Source organism: Ailuropoda melanoleuca, chromosome 9 (assembly GCF_002007445.2).
Source record: "Ailuropoda melanoleuca isolate Jingjing chromosome 9, ASM200744v2, whole genome shotgun sequence".
NCBI classification, from domain to species: Eukaryota; Metazoa; Chordata; class Mammalia; order Carnivora; family Ursidae; genus Ailuropoda; species Ailuropoda melanoleuca.
This window is the reverse complement of record NC_048226.1, coordinates 34517714-34534625: the sequence shown is the minus strand read 5'-3', so window position 1 is coordinate 34534625 and position 16912 is coordinate 34517714. Positions and strand designations below refer to the sequence as shown.

At 43.5% G+C, this 16912-nt stretch overlaps 1 protein-coding gene across 2 annotated transcripts in view; it reads left to right on the top strand.

The window, feature by feature from the left end:
- The window catches only part of CA8 (carbonic anhydrase 8), an 85754-nt gene that overhangs the window by 32577 nt on the left and 36265 nt on the right, over positions 1-16912 (top strand). For both annotated transcript variants that reach the window (XM_011220369.3, XM_019795821.2), the window contains exon 4: positions 11292-11387. In XM_011220369.3, coding sequence (XP_011218671.1) covers positions 11292-11387 — 96 coding nt within the window. The remainder of the gene's footprint in view (positions 1-11291; positions 11388-16912) is intronic.

The following is a 16912-nucleotide window of genomic DNA, read 5'->3' as shown; positions in this document are numbered from 1 at the left end:
GTGTATTAAACAGTGTGGTCTGTACCCCGGGGGGCAGTAAGAAGCCTTAGATGAGCTTTCCTAAGGAGGGTGACATGATCAGATTTGCACCATATAACTCTACAAGGTGGGGAACGAATTTGAAATGCCAACTTTGGAGGCATGGAGATTAGTTAAGAGACCTAGGCAGTAATTCTAGCAATAGATTACGGATATCTTAAACTAAGGAATTGCTCATGGGAATAAGTCAAGTGGATGGATTTGGGAGATTTTAAGGAGGTAGAGAATGGCAGGACATAGCTCTTGGTTGTTTGTAAGGGAAGAAGATGATGAAAGAGATTTCTGGCTTGGGTCTGTTAACAGAGCTAGGAGCAAAGGGGGACATGGCTCTGTGGACTGGTGGAGGGACATCAGTGATGAAATGCCAGTGTGAAAATACTTCAGTGGGCAGTTTGGTAAAGGGATCTAGACTCAGGACAGATTTTGGTGAAAGATGTTGGTTTTGGGCATCTAGATGGCCAGCGAAGACCTGGGAGTTTATGGGTTCCCCCAACCACAATATGCTCGATGGGAAGAGAAGAGGCAAGAGGATGTTTTTCCTGGCTCTCCCCCTCCGTGTTCATCATGTGCTTTCCCTCACTGATTAGCCTGCTTGCTGGCGGCATTTGGATTTGTGACTCTGATAGAAGTGATACGCTATATGGAAAAACTTGCTATAATGGAAAAACTTAGTAGTTATATTTAACCTTGAGGACAATAAATAGGTGAGTTCAGCAGCATAATGAGAAAATAACCAAAAGGAAGGTAGATGAGCATACCTTTGTTTCCCAAGACTTTCAATACAGTTTTCACACAGTACCTTTCTGTTGGCACCTCCTGCTTTTCCCCACTCTCCTGGGCTCTAGCCAGCGCTTTGTTGATATTTTCCCGGAGCTTTGCATGCCGTATCTCTTGCCCTTGTAAGGGCCTTGAATGTTAGCTAGTATGATCTCTCTTTTACAGCAGACTCCTAGAGCTCAGGTAGTTCGCCCAGGAGCTCAAAGTGAGTAAGTGTTCATTCACAGCAGGTGTGTGCCTTGGCACCCTGTGCTTTTGGCATCGGGCACAGCCTGACTGGATTACTAGCCGTTTCTGGGTTTGTACACCCTTCATTCTTTCTCCCTGGTTTGTTTTTGTCTTGAGAGAGAACGTTGTATATCATTCCTCCACGTGCTGTGTGAACAGTTAAGCTGCGAAAGCTGCCCTGATTCTTCCGCCCTCCGTCTTTGCCACGGGGGGTGGGGGTGGGGGTGGGGGAGGGAGTGGCTCACTGGTCACCATTAGGAAGAGCGCACGCCTGGGCCACCTCTGGGCTCTTTCACTTGTTAGCTATGTGACCCTGGGCGGGCTACTTTGCCTTCTGTGCTCCCATTCCCTTCCTGTCAAGATGGGGTGTTCGTGGTAGTCCTAGCATCTCATTAGAAAGACGATAGTGAGGACTGAAATGAGGTCGTGCTTGTAATGAGCAGCGCCTAGTGGAGAACGTCACACATTAGAGCACATCAAATAAATGCAGACACCCAAGGCATCCTCCATAATTTACATTGCATCTGACCCTTTGCACGTATCTTTTTCTTCCATTGAATTAGAAGTTTTATATTTTTATTTATTCATATCCTGTATTACAAAAAGATTTGAGGTCTTTGTGTTTCCAGTGTTGAAAGCAGTAAACACTAAAGCCCAGGGATTACTGGTGCTCAGTAAATGTTTTGTTGAATGCTGCCATCCTTTCAAAACTCTTGTCAAATGTGGTTTTTATTTGGGGGCAGTGGGGAAAGAATACAGACATTATTTACCGATTCACTGTACAGAGCAAGCAGACGCGGTCTATAAATGACTTCTGTTCTATAACATCAAGACCCTTGGACATCCCTTAGCCTTCTTTATTTTATAGAATAACAAATGAAATGTAGAGAATTTTGGTTACAGCAAGTGAATTACAGCCCATAACCCACACTTCAGATTTTCTTTTTTTCTTAATAAAAATAAGACAGGGGATTAAAAAAAAGATGGGGGATATTTCTTGGAAAGCAAAGAAACCAATGTTAAAGAATTTGTTTTAATTGCTTTTGATCTTACATTAAATAGAAATTAATTCAAAATGATGTGTTTGTTTTCCTTGATTCATGACTGCTCCAACAGCCTTTTCCAACCTTTCCTAGTGAATTTCCAGAAGGAAGCTTCCGTTTTTGAGAGACTAGCCCTAACAATATTAAGATGCCCTCTTCCGAAGAGGATGGCAACATCAAAGCAAACAAAAGGAAATTAGCATTCAAAGAGGAGGTCATTCTGCTTTGAAAAAAAAAATCTTTTTAGAAATTACAGAGAACTCCAGTGCCTTTTGAATTGAAAATTCCGAACCCTAAGAACACTATAAATAGCTTTTTATATTAATATATTAATAGATGGAGTTGCTCTGAAATGTTCTAACAGACCCTCCTATTTCTACCTATGTAAGAGGATACATAACTAAGTTTAGGCAAACATAAGAAGAAAGTGACAGCAGAGATAGAATTTCAAATAATTTGTTTTCCATTTCATGCTTTACAGCGCCTTGTCACTATTCTATCTGTCTGCACCTTGGACGTCCTTCTCTGAGTAATAGCCGCATAATATATTGACAGTGACATCTTAAAGTGCAGCAGCCCCTGGAAATAATCCACACTAAATCTCAGTTTATCTGCAGATGAATGGCTGCTTCATATAAGGAGGAGTGGATCTGCAGAGAGGGGCTGCTCTCTCTGCTCTTGTTCAGTTAATTATTGCTCCCACTTTGTTACTCAAAACATTTCACTTCCAGTTTCCCATTCTTTTTAAAATTTGAATACTTAATGTCTTCTTTGTTTCAGCCCTCTCAGTGTAAGGGTAGCTGAGACATGATCTTTTCTTTTCCTTTTTTTCATTTCATAGCTCTTGCCCAGTGCTCTGAAAATGGGTGTTTGGAGTGCGATGGAGCATGGGTGCGGTGACACCTTGGCTTCCGAAACTCAGAATCTAGTGGGAGATGGGCTGCAACTCTTCATCCTTGCATTTCCTTGGGACTAAGGGAAGCAGTTAAGCAAAGTCAGGACACAGAACCCAGGATCTTTCCTTGATGAATCTAGAATAGATAGTGGCTCAGCTCAGGGGAAAGTTCTCGATGACTTTAGTTTGGCAGAAAAACGGTTTTCAGGGGCAATTGCATCTGAGTTCATAGGTGCACTGAATGCTTCTGATTTGTCAAAACTTAGAGCAGTTTGTGATTCTCTCAGGTTTTACTTTTGCCCATTGAAAGAATAGATTAAAAGAATACTAAAGGCAAAGGTGACTTTTACTTAAAATCAAGCGTAGTTTCTCCTCATTTAAAAAAAAAAATCATTTTGCACTTACAGTTATCTCTTGATTTGTTTTCTGATACTCCCTGCCCACCTTCTTGGATGAGTGACCTTGTCCTGCAGGTTTTATCCAAATGTCTTTAATATTCTGCCTCTGCCACTTTTATCCTATTGCTACTGCCTTCTCGATCATCTTTAAAAAGAAATAAATCCCAAATCTCTTCCTTTCCTCATTTTCTTGTTTCTTTGTAGCTTTGTAGCAGAGCCTTGACACCGTTGACCACAATTTCTTCTAGAAGGATTTTTCTCTTTTGTCCAAACAAGATTTTGGAATTTTCTGGGTTCCCTCCTGCGTATTTGATATTCCCCATTCTCATCTGAGCATTTCTGAAAGCTCAGTCTTAGCCCTTCTGTCACTCTTTTTTGTGACTGGATCCATGGGTGAATGGACTTTGTAAGGCTATCTCTCTCGATATCTAAGGACATCTGTAGTCCATACCTTCAGCCTTTCTTCTTAAGGCAGTTCTTCATTCTGTTTCACTTACTCACAGGAGACCAGTTGGACTGTTGTGATGTAACTTTCAACTCTTAGCTACAAGGGAACTCACCTTACTTTTGGGCAGCGATATGGGGCGAAAACAACAGTTATCCCTTTTCTTTTGTGTCTGTTGGTTCAAGTTGTATCTGTTTCCATCTCCCATCATCTCCATATTTGGTCTGTCTATTTCTCTATGAAATGTCTGTTGAGGACCAGGAAGATAGGTAGACTTTGGATAAGTCTCAGGACAGAATGGGAAATGGCGTTCCAAATGAGTGGGACATAAACAAAATAGGGAGGCTGTTGTGAACGGTCAGGAGTCCCACTGGGTTTGAGTATTTTGGAGATAGGATGGGGAGGGGTGAGGTTAGAGAAATTTAATCTTGTGTGGGCAGGAAATAAAGCAAATTAGACATTTTTGAACAGAGGAAATGTGGAGAAAGCTGCATGAAATAGACATCAGTTGAGCTTTATAATGCAAACAATTAAGTGCCAGGAAAGGCATGGGTGAGTTGGAGATAAAGAGGTTGGGGGCAGTTCAAGGTCTCAAGCCCAGGGCGTTAGAGCTCCGTGGTGAGATGGTAAGAGGGCACCTTTGAAAGGAGCTGATGTCAGTTCTAGTGATACCTGGACATGAAGCCGTTTGGAAGAAATTGTCCATCAAGCATCTGAGGACAGGAGATTGCACAGAACTTGTGCGAATTAGTGCACAGGGCTGGGGAACAAAGTTTGTGAGTCATAAGTGTCTTTTCAGCCTTTACTGCTTTTTCCATTCCTTATGATTCATTCTTTTGTACTTTAATGCTGTCGTGTTATTTATGTTAATAATAAACCTCATTTATCTTGAAGATAGCTTTCTGTTAGGCTGCCATGAAATCTTCAAACTTATTTTTCTCGGTGACAAATAAGTGATTATAAGGCTATGGCTTGTCACAGTTTCATAACTTCGGACAAATTTATCTATAGCTGCGAGTTAAGTACATTAAGATTAACGTGTCACGGGTACTAATGGCAGAGAGGCATAATCAATTGCAGGAAATTTGAATTTGTGAGCCCTATAGCAAAGGCTCCCAGATTTTCTCCGAAACTATAAAAGGAAACTATAAAAGGAAGGTGTTGTTGTTGGTTTTTTTTTTTTTAATAGGAAGGAATGATGGTCATGATGCTGATAAGAGTAATGATCTTTGCTTTCTTATTTCTCCGTAATATGTACATTGTTAACTCACATAAGGCCACACACCTTGAGGTCTCATGGTTGGGCAGTGGTGGGGGCTTCAGGGAGAACAGTAAGAAGTGAGGAAGGATTTGGCTTTGATAGAGAGAAAACCACTTTCTTCTACTCAGACATACGCACGTTGGGAGGAAGCCAACACCTTTTGTCTTTTTCTTTTTTGAACTGGAGAGCTGAAGATTTTATTATTTTTTATAATATTTTTTTATTATGTTAGTCACCATACAATACATCCCTGGTTTTTGATGTAAGTTCCATGATTCATTAGTTGAGTGTAACACCCAGTGCACCATGCAATATGTGCCCTCCTTAATACCCATCACACCTTCCGTCTATTTTTTTTTTAAAGATTTTTTTATTATTTATTTGACAGAGATAGAGACAGACAGCCAGCGAAAGAGGGAACACAAGCAGGGGGAGTGGGAGAGGAAGAAGCAGGCTTCCAGCGGAGGAGCCTGATGTGGGGCTCGATCCCATAACGTCGGGATCACGCCCTGAGCCGAAGGCAGATGCTTAACCGCTGTGCCACCCAGGCACACCACACCTTTGTCTTCTAAGGGCGAGTCTGAAGGGAGCGTGGAGAACTGCCCTGTTGTTTTGGTGGAAGAATTCTCCTCTCTTTTTCAACTACTATTATTGGTAGCCGTAGCAGGGGTTGGGGTTCAAAGGGCAAGAGGCAGGCCCACTGCCACCTGCCTTGCTGGGTGTTCAGGCTCCAGAGGGCCTTAGTGAGGTGGGGCCCTGCCCGCAGTCACCTTCAGTCCTGCAGACCCTGACACAGTGGGATCGTGGTGAGTCTGGGCGGCAGCTGTAGCCATAATGCTGTCTAACCCCCAGCCTCATTTGCAACGGTCAGGGCTACGTAGACACTTGGCCTTCACTATCAAGTAAGCTGGTCTCCATTCTTGAAATTCTTCACCCTGCTTCTCGGCCTCTGCTGCCTGCATATCATTAATGCTAATGAGTACGAACCGTGAGAGAAATCTAGGAATAAAGAGCACTCCGGTGGGCAGGGAGAGGTGTGAAGCAGCCAAGCTGGGAAGACACAGCTCTCCTTATGTTACAGATCCTGGTGCTCAGACAAGTTAGAGGCTTGTGAAGTTCACAGAGCTAAAGAGCTGTGAACTGAACCAAGACTCTAGGACTTGATCGCTGGCTCAGAGACCTTTCATGAGAGCATGTGGCCTCTCAGAGTTTAAGAGGTGGCCGTGTCCCCGCCTCTGCGCTCTGTCGTGGACCGCGGACCAGACACACCCCGGAGCCTGCAGTCTACTGTTAGGCTTTGAAGTGAGCTTCCAAGCTCCCTCGACTGATAATGACAGTCTGCTTGGACCTCTACAAAAGCCTCCCTTTGACCAGATGGGCTGCCTCATCATTTTCTAAACCATGTTCGTAGTGTCACACGCCTTTCCCTTCAAACTCCTCTGTCCCTCAGCAGATCTTGGAGCAGGATCCTCTCTACTGTGCACATTCATTAATAATTTATATTCATGCACGCCTATGGATTTGATCCAGATCTGTCTTTTTCTGTATATATATAAGTATTTTGTGAGGCATAGGGAAACAAATTTAAAAAAGGACAGAAATAAATGAGCATAAGTTCTGGTATGTATTTTCTGATCATGTGTGGATTGTTTCGTCCCTCCATTCCCCTTCCCTACAGGAACCCCACTTAGGCTTAGGAGAGTAAATTCCAGATACTGTCACTTTAATCATCAGAGTCCTTTGTCTTTATTCCTATGGCTACTAGCCTTGTTCATATTTAAACCTCCATTTGTCTCCACACTTCCGGTTTTTTCATTTGTCTGCACAACCTGTGTATTGGTCAGGGTTCTCCAGAGAAACAAAATATATATTGAGAATACATATCTGAGACAGAGAGAGAGAAACTAAGATTTGTTTGGAGGAACTGGCTCGGTCCAAAATCTGCACAGCAGGCCAAATATTGGAAATTCAGGTAGAATTTGTATGTTATAATCTGGAGGCAGTATTTCTTCGGAGGAGGAGGAGGACCTCAGTTTTTGCTCATAGGCCTTCAACTAATTGGATGAAGCCCACCCACATTATGGGGATTAATCTACTTTACTAAAAGTCTCCTGACTTAAGTGTGAGCACATCTTTAAAAAGTACCTTCCTAGCAACAACTAGACTGGTGTGTGTGTGTGTGTGTTTTAAAGATCTTATTTATGTATTTGTCAGAGAGAGAGAGAGCGCAAGCACACAAGCAAAGGGGGAACAGCAGGCAGACCAGGCAGAAGCAGCAGGTTCCCCGCTCAGCAGGGATCCCAGGACCCCGGGATCATGACCTGAGCTGAAAGCAGACGCTTAACTGACTGAGCCACCCAGGTGTCCCTAGACTGATGTTTGACCAAGCAACTGGGCACCATCGCCTAGCTATGTTGACCCACAAAATGAACCATCGTGCACCTCTGGCATGACTTTTCAGCTGGAGCTTTGTGGTATCCTTCTAGCTTATCTTCCAGCCTCTTATGTCCATCTTTCACTTCTTTTCTACCCTCATACTGCCACAGGGCTTTAGAAGGGCAGACATTGATGTGGGCAAATTTGATTCTAAGCAGCATAAGTAATAATAATAGTCACTGTGCTAATATATTCTTTAGTGTTCCCCAAAATACAGTTATGATAAAATTTAAAGTTCTGTGCCACCCTTTCACTTCCAGCCTCATCTTTCCTGTCACAGTCAGACGTACACTCTAGCTACCCTCAGAGGTGCTTTTAGTTCTTCATATACACTGGTAATTTCCCATCTCTATGGCTTTGCTTTATGAAATAGAATCAAGAGTAATAGAAGGCAAAGTATAAGACGATAGGAATAAGGAGGGGGCTATAGGAGAACAGAAGTCGATATGAATAATTCACGCTTTCAAGATCTGAGAAAACTTCCATTAATGTCGGGAGAGAGGAAAGGGTGAGGTACATGGTGTGATGGGCTGCATTGTGCCCCCCTCCCCATTCATATGTTGAGATCTTAGCTTCTGCTAACTCAGGATGTGACCATATTTGGGGACAGGATCGTCATAGAGGTAATTACGCTAAAATGAGATGGTTCGGGTGGGCCCTTATCCAATATGACTGATGTCTTTATGTAAGAAGAGGAAATTTGGACACAGACGTGCACAGGGGAAAGATGATGTGAGGTCACAGGGAGAAGGAGGGGAAACCAAACCTGCTGACACTTTGGTCTTGGACTTTCAGCCTTCAGAACTTGGAGAAGATACATTTCTGTTGTTCGTACCTCCCAGTCTGTGGTGGTTTGTTATGGCGGCCCTAGCACACTAATGCAGATGGAGTGAGGAAGGCCGCGGGGAGCACAGTTGCGCGGAGACGCAGCAAAAACGTGGAGTGTTATGTTAGTGGGTCTTGCATCTAAGGCACTACTACCAGCTTATAGCCGATTTCCAGAATGTGTTGGAAATTTGCCTGGTCCTTGAATTAACCATGTTCTAATGGTGTGGAAAGAGGATCTCTAATGATGTTGGTGAGAGGAAGAGCCTCCAAGTGAAGAGGATTTCCAGTAAGTGCCGGAACAGGGCTGTGTTTCCCAGTCTTCAGTCCCTTGTTGATTGTGCGGGAAGAATCTCTTCTGACACTGACTGGTTAAGACCCAGATGGTAGAATGAACAACAGGTGGGAAGGTTCTCTGGCTGGTTCATTTTGTGTTGTGAGGTAGTCACACAGGAATCTTTGCGATCTTCCAGTTACCTTTTTTTAGTTTGGGTTGGCTGAAGTGCCAGCATTTCCCCTCCCCCACTTCTTTTTAATAGACCTTTTTTTCTAGAGCACTTTTAGATTTATAGGAAGACTGTGGAGACAGTCGAGGAAGTGCCCGTATAACCCATACCCAGTTCTCATTATTAACATCTTACCCCATAGCATGTTATATTTGTTAGAATTAGTAGGCCAAAAACTATACATGAAGTTTGAATTTTATTCAATTTCCTTAGTTTTTTTTTTTTTTTTTTAGGTTTTATTTATTTATTTGAGAGAGAGAGACAGCCAGTGAGAGAGGGAACACAAGCAGGGGGAGTGGGAGAGGAAGAAGCAGGCTCCCAGTGGAGGAGCCCGATGCGGGGCTCGATCCGAGGACCGCAGGATCATGCCCTGAGCTGAAGGCAGACACTTAACGACTGAGCCACCCAGGCTCCCCAATTTCCTTAATTTTAAACTAACTTCTTTTCTGTGTTCCAAGAGCTCATCTGTGATACTGTGTTACATTTTATTTTCATGTTTCCTTAGGCCCCTTTCATCACTGACATTTTCTCAGGCTTTCTTGGTTTCTGCTGACCTTGACGGTTCTGAGGAGTACTGGTCAGGTATTTTGTAGACTGTCCCACTACTGAGATCCGTGTGATGTTTTCTTCATTTAGATTTGACTGGGGTTATAGGTTACTGGGGGGAAGACCACAGGGGTAACATGTCGTTTTCAGCACATCCCGTCGAGGGTGCACACTGTCAATGTGACTGATGACTGGCTGCTGACCTTGCTCCCCTGGCCCAGGTAGCGCTTGTCTGATTTCTTCACCGTAAACTTACTCTCTGAAACAAAGTCACCGTGTGCAGGATCCGCTTTACGGCGTGGGGACCCTCAAATTTTTAAACACAAAAAGACCGTGAAGCAGGTGTTGAAGATCACGTGTGAGTAAATGATGTTGCTGAATTATAAGGAGTGGCAAGATGAAACACAAGAAGAAACCAGGCTTTTTTTTTTTTTTTTTGCCTTGTTTTGTTTCAGAAAAAATACCCCATAATGTTGCTATGGGAAGTAAGAAAAACGTTGATTTGAACTTTGTGATTTGCTGAATAAAAATAGATTACAACCTTGGGCCTTCTTTGTTTATTTAATTAAAGCAATCGGCTCTTATCTGTACACTGTACACTAATCTGTACCACTGGGACTCCATGCTATTGTTGCAGCCAGAAGCGGAAAGATTAAAATTGGTCTGTCTTTCATTATTAATTGAAACATTATAGAGCATTGTTTTCTCTAAGGCAGTGCCTTGACAGTTGCATTCGCTGGGCTGTCTTGGTCCATGCTGGTTTTTCACAGCCTGTCCCAGCTTGGCCTTGAATGTGGTCTTTTTCTAGGTGACGGTTTCTATTATAGGCAGAGGACTTCACTACCTCCCTCTAGCGGTCAGTTTGATAATCTCGAATTCTGGTCGGACAAATTCCGCAGTAGGGAAAGCACAGCAGTGACTATTCTCATGGTAATTGGCCTTCACATTTTAATATGGATGCTAAAATGACATGGTGATTGAATTTTAGCGCTGTCCTTTTGGATTAGAACTGATTTTTAAACGAGGCCGTGTTTTAACGTGCTAAGTAATTATAACTTGATTAAAAGCTGTAGTGATGAAGATAGCATTCTCCGCAGAAGGTTTACCTAGCTGCGGTTTTCCTAAGAACCTCAGTGGGCATTTGATTTTAACCAGGGAATTGAATTTGGCGTCTTGCAAGTCTTTTATCAGTGCTGTAGAAGCAAGCGCATTTTCTAGATAAACTTGAAAGCTACAGAGCTTTCTGAAGCTAGGAGTGAGGGAGTCCTCTAGAGCATTGTTTGTCATTCCTTCACAGATAAAATTTTATCTCCGGTGCAGGAAATGGCCTTCCTTTAGAGCTCTACATTCAGCATTCATTATATTGCCATGACTTTAAGCAGTTGCAGCATTATAGGGTGCTATCTCTGTATATCCTTAGAGAGTTGAAGTAATTTACTGGAACTTGAGGCTGGCTTTGTCTTATTTTTGATGGAAAAACCGGGTGACACAGTGTGTGATTTTGCAGGTACTGATCCCTGGAACGAGGGCTGGTGTTTGTGCCCAGACCCGAAGTTTTGTCCTCCCGAGAACCAGAGGGGATGGCATTTAAGGAAAGGCAACTAAATCAATGGGCAGGCTGCCAGTCTCCTTAGATACGCTGCTGATGAGGACTAAAACGGAGCTCAAGAGGCAGCGATCCACTGAGCGTTGCCTCTGTTCAGAAGTAAGAAGGGCAGAACTACAGGGGACCTGGATTAAAGCAGTGCTCCGTGTGTGTCTACTTGGGGATTCTTCTGTGCGTGTGGTACCATAGAGATGTAGCCCGTACAATGAAGGGGAAGTCGATCGGTCTTTGTTGTTCTCACTAGAAATGCATTACTCATGAGGCGACCTGTCTGTTGTTTACCCAGCTCCACCTGATCCACTGGAACTCCACCCTGTTTGGCAGTATTGACGAGGCCGTGGGGAAGCCACATGGCATTGCCATCATCGCCTTGTTTGTCCAGGTAAATGATCTCCTGCCGTGACTATTGTATTGTTCAGAGATGCTTATTTCTAATTCCTTTGCAGACTATTTTGTGTTCTCTCTCAATTTTATGACTTCTGAAACTGCTTGTACAGAGAACACAGGTGATCTGAAGGGAACACTTGATTTTTCTGGCTCGTGAGAGAGCAGCCATATTCATTGGTAGAAAATGGTTCCTTTAGTTCGTAGAAATTTTCTTCCAACTGGCCTTCAGGGTCTTTGGAGAAATGATGTAGAAAATGTCTCCTGAAGGCAGAGTTCATTTTATTAATGAAGAAGAATTTTAGAAAATGGTTTTGGACCCCGGCTTGCTGTGAAATCGAAAAAAAATCAATAACGTAATCATGTAGCTGGCTCTTTTAGCTCTTTGTTATTAATAATTTTCACTCCAAGATGATTTGACGTGTCCGATAGGAAACACTGATAAAATAAGACTGGCAAAGATCTGGGTGGATACAGTCAGTATGAAGTTTAGATTTGAGCTCTGTGGTGGGCAAAGGATAGTAATTAGATTTTGTGGAACATACAAAAACAGACTACATACTTTCAAAAGTAAAAATCTCATCTAGTTCCCCCGCCATGAATCTTTTTAACTTTGTCTTATCATCTGTTGGATGTCCTAAAAGATTAAGAGATGGACGAGACCCTGCTTTCTCCTTCCCCATCCTACAGAAGAGAAAGCAAGACCCACAGCGGTCAGTCACTGGTCGCAGTCACACACAGATTTGGGGTCACCATTGAGACCAGAAACCATTGCTCTAACTCTGCAGTTCTGCATGGTTCCAGGCTGCGTCTTGGAGGACGTGGGACTAGAGCAGTAATGTTAGCCCAGTGATCGTTAGTAACTTAATTTTCTGAAGAGAGTGGGGCCTTCGCAAAGGGGCCCCTGCTCTTTTTATGTTGTATATATTTCAGTCCTATTATTCAGCACAACGATTTTCCATTATAAATTTCTTTCTCAGGTATTTGTCTATTGACGTTTAGAAGCAGCCACTGAATATTTTAGCCTTTTAATATTTTAATTTTAAGCCTTTTCATATTTTAAAGTTTTAGCCTCTTAATATTTTAAAATCAGTATCTTAAAAGTATGACACGTCATAGAATTTAAAAGCAAATTCTTACAGTTTTAAATGAACCTTCTTACTGCTTACTTCACGGTTTTTCTTTTCTTTTTTTTTTTTTTTTTTACAGGCAGGGCCCTAGATTCCTTCTATTTTATAACTGCATTGTATAAATAGAACGAAATCGGTAAAAATGTTTTGATCATCTCTAGTGTACTAAAGTGGTAACTATTGATGTCTGCTTTTGTAGCCTGAAGAAGTTAATAAAGCACCCAACTTTGAGAAGTTGAGGCAATAGCAGTAGAAGGCAATGTCTTTTTTTTTTTTTAAGACCTTTATTTATTTGACAGAAAGACACAGCAGGAGAGGGAACACAGCAGGGGGAGTGGGAGAGGGAGAAACAGGCTTCCTGCTGAGCGGGGAGCCTGATGTGGGGCTGGATCCCAGGACCTTGGGATCATGACCTGAGCAGAAGGCAGACGCTTAACAACTGAGCCACCAGGCACCCCTGCAATGTCTTGTTATTAAAAAATAAGAATAAAATAAGATAATACAAATAACTGAGCAGTCCTGTAGAGAAGGGAAGTCAACATGTTCGTTTCACCTCTGGAGTTGGTATTCAATAAATATTTGTGAGTGGAATCAAATATGAGAATATTTTCACTTACTGATCCTTAGCATAGGACAGGTGGTGTGGACTAATGGAGAACTAGACTGAAAGCCAGGACTCTTGGAACCAGCATCAATGTTCCAGGAAGAAGCTCGTTGTCATAGGCCCGGGAAGATAAAGAGTCTGCACACTTGTTCTAACTTTCCCCGAGGAGAGAGTAAAGTTACAGAAACTCTGAGAGCAGAATTTCATGAAGGAAAGAAGGACTGATGAGGAGTGTCCACTGAAGCAGAGAGGAGAGGGACTGCAGTCCATCTGGGGCTCTCACACTTCGGTAGGAGGAGTGGGAAATGGGCGGGGGACAGGCAGAGGCAGGGAGCGGCTTCCCTTTCAGGAAGCATGGCTCAAGAAAAGAAAGACAGATGGGGTAATAACTCGTGCTGATGTACAGAAATGTTCTCTTTGTTTCATTTCAAGATCTGCGATCTGCCTGTATTTTTATTCTGAGCAAAGAGCGCTAGCGCAGAGGCAGAGTTTAAAAATACTGGGGAAAAAGGGATACTTGATGCATAAGAGTTCTGGAGGAGACTAGAGGATGCAGGATAGAGAGCTTTTGTGGATAGACTAACTTCAGAGACGAGGGGGCTCCCACCCTTTCTCCAAAACGGAGGGTCAGGAAGGAAGAGTGGGTAGAAATGGGATGGATTTAAAGGTGAAGAAAGGCGAGAAGTTAAAGGAGCTTGTGCCTGATGACCATCATTATCTCTGAGACATACAAAGCAGAATGATTTCTAGAGCAAGGGAAGCATGGGTGTGGGATTGGGTTTTGAAATAGCCCAGGAGGGGAATGAAAACAGACTCGACAGTCAGGATGGGAGACCCACTTGCCATTGAACATCATAGATGGTACAGGACAAGATCTTGTGGATTGTTCTCTAGCCAAGTAGAAGAGCAGAAAATTCCCACAAATGGTTGCATCGATGTCTTGCGGAACAGGATTTAGGAGGACCCAGGGATTAGGCATTGAGGATGGTTGGAGAGCTGTCATTCAGTGTAGGCAGGAAGGGAAAGAGACAAAGCCCAGAGGCTGCTGGGAACCGTGGCTCCTTAGATCAGTGAATGGGGAGAGGAGAAGAAAGGGTGAGAGCTGCATGGATGAGCAGCTGTGGTCGGAGGGAATGGTCTTCGGAGCTGAAGTTTTCAGAGCGAAGACGAATTCAGGGAATGTTCTCAGGACGGGTGCTGTGGTGGAATGAGGCTGAAAGACATGGACTGAGGGCTGAAGACGCATTCCAGGGAGTTGAAGTCCTCTGTACTGACGGCAGGCGGGGACGACGATGAGGGAGTGACCAGTGGGTCATTTTTTAAAAACTTGACAGCAGTTTAATTTCCCCAGAAGTAGAGCATGGTAGTGTCTGAGGAGAACAGTCCACTCTGAGGAGGACGGCCTTGTGCCTGGGCTCAGAGTAGCCATCAGAGGCCCAGCAGGGCACTGACCACGGCTTTCAGCCCTGTCCCTGGGGGACACGGCACAGCGTCCACTCGGAGGGCCCGGGCCAGCTGTGCCTTGGGCAGACCTGAGGGGTTCACACAGAGCAGCAGGCGGTGACACCCTGTTGCAGAGGGCACAGTGGAAAGGAGGTGAGGTTAGGGTGAGAAGTGGCAAAGCACAGGGCCAGGGCAGGGTGGGGCTGATGGGTTGCATTTTGCATGGCGAGAGGTAAGGAGGTGACGGGTCTCGTGGTTCTTGGCTGACTCGTGACACTAGGCTGTGTTGTCCTCGTTCAGAGTAGCGTGGGGGTTATCACCTCTTCCTACAGAAATCTGGCAAAGAAGGAAAGGGAAGAGAGGGAGCAACAGCTGGAGTTTGTTGCAGATTTAAACCTCTTGCCCTTATAATGCAGAATCTTCACGGGAGGAGGAGCCCGGAGGGTTAAGTGCTGCTGTAGGGAAAAACTGTATTTGGTGCTGTTTGGCGTTCTGAGTAAGGATGATAGTGGGTGATATTAATTGAATTCGGATGGTCCATGTCCTCTTCTCAGGTCTTGGTGGTAGTTGTCTCTTCAACGCTGTCACTTTTATCCCCCTCCCCGCCCCTCCGCCTCTGGATAGATGAGGCAGCTGGAGGACAGAGAGGTTAAGGAAACTTGCTTGAGGCTAAAAACTAAGTCAGGATCCGAACCCTGCAGGCCAGCATAAGCAGCCTTGCTTCTGAACCGCTACAGCATGTGACCTTACAGCATTCAGATAAGGGCTCTTCAAAGAGTTCTCATCTGACGGGAGACGCATGAAAGGAAAACACATGAAAGGAAAACACGCCAGCCAACCGAGGCGTGGTCGTCCAAATGCTCCTGCATGGGTAAACCAGTGCAGTGGAGAGAGCTCCGCTGTGCCCAAAGATCGGGCCCAGGCTTCGGCACTCACGCGTGCCTTTGCCTGAAGTATTATTTTCTTAACCCAGAGGATTCGTTTTCCATCTTTAAAGCCTGTCTGAGGAATTGCAGGCCCTTGGCAAAGAGTTGAAGTCTTGACTCTTTGAAACTGATTGGCCTGTCTTAGGTTATGTAAGTGTCTTGTCCCTTGTCTTTCCTGTCTGATGCCCCTTCACCCAGCATATTTCACACGTGGTGCACGTGGCGAGAAACAGGGAATGGGGACACGCTGACAGCTTTTCTAGCCCCTGTAGGTCCCCCTGCACAAATTTGTGTGGAAGAGAAAAAGCAAATGATAACATTGTTTATCTCAGATTTTAAATTACCTCCTGCCGTTATTGTCCTCCATTATCACGGACCATTGAAACCTGGTTGAAAAGTGGAAATCAGATGGCACTTACAATTTTTAAAGTTAAAGTCAAGAATACTTAATGTCACATTTCTTTTGAAATCTCACATTCTTTGGAGCATTTTATACACTAAAAATATGTAATGACATATAATGTTTTAAAATAGCTATGAACAGCATATTCTGATACATTTAAGAATAAAATGGTGATTATACAATTATATCCAATCTTTTAAAAAAATTTTTTATTTATTTGAGAAAGAGAGAGAGTGAGCAAGAGTAGGGGTGGGGGGGGAGAGAGAGGGAGAAGCAGACTCCCCACTGAGCAGGGAGCCTGATATGGGACTTGATCCCAGGCCCCCAGATCAATCTGAGCTGAATGCAGACACTTAACTGCCTGAGCCACCCACCACCCCCAGCATGGGTACAATCTTTGTAACAATGATTTAGAAATGTCAGAGGTAAAAAAATGAAAGGGTTTGTAATCTGATCAGCAATTTTAATTCAGAAATATCCTTGAGATGTTTATATTGTAGTATTATATCATTTGATATACAGTTGGCCCTTGAATAAATATGACTTTGAACTCCATGGGTCCACTTATACATGGATTTTTTTACAGTACTGTAAGTAGATTTTCTCCTTCTTATGATTTTCCTAATATGTTTTTTCCTCTAGCTTACTTTAGTGTAAGAATAGGGTATATAACACCATGTCACATTCAAAATACATGTTAATTGACTATTGTTGTTAACAGTAAGGCTTCTGGTCAACAGTAGGCTATTAGTAGTTTAGTTTTTGGGGGAGTCAAACATTATACGTGATTTTCAACAGCACAAGGGTCAGTGCCCCTAAACTCCTCATTGTTCAGGGGTCGACTGCAGATAGCACAGTGAGTGATAATCTGTACACAGATGAATTTAGAGCAAATTCTTGAAAATGTCTAAGAACTAATACTTTCTTGTACTAGCCTCTCTTACAACTGTAATCGCCCTATGTAGATGTTGACCTGGTTATTAATGAAAAGGTCATTTACTTATTCCCGGAGAAGGA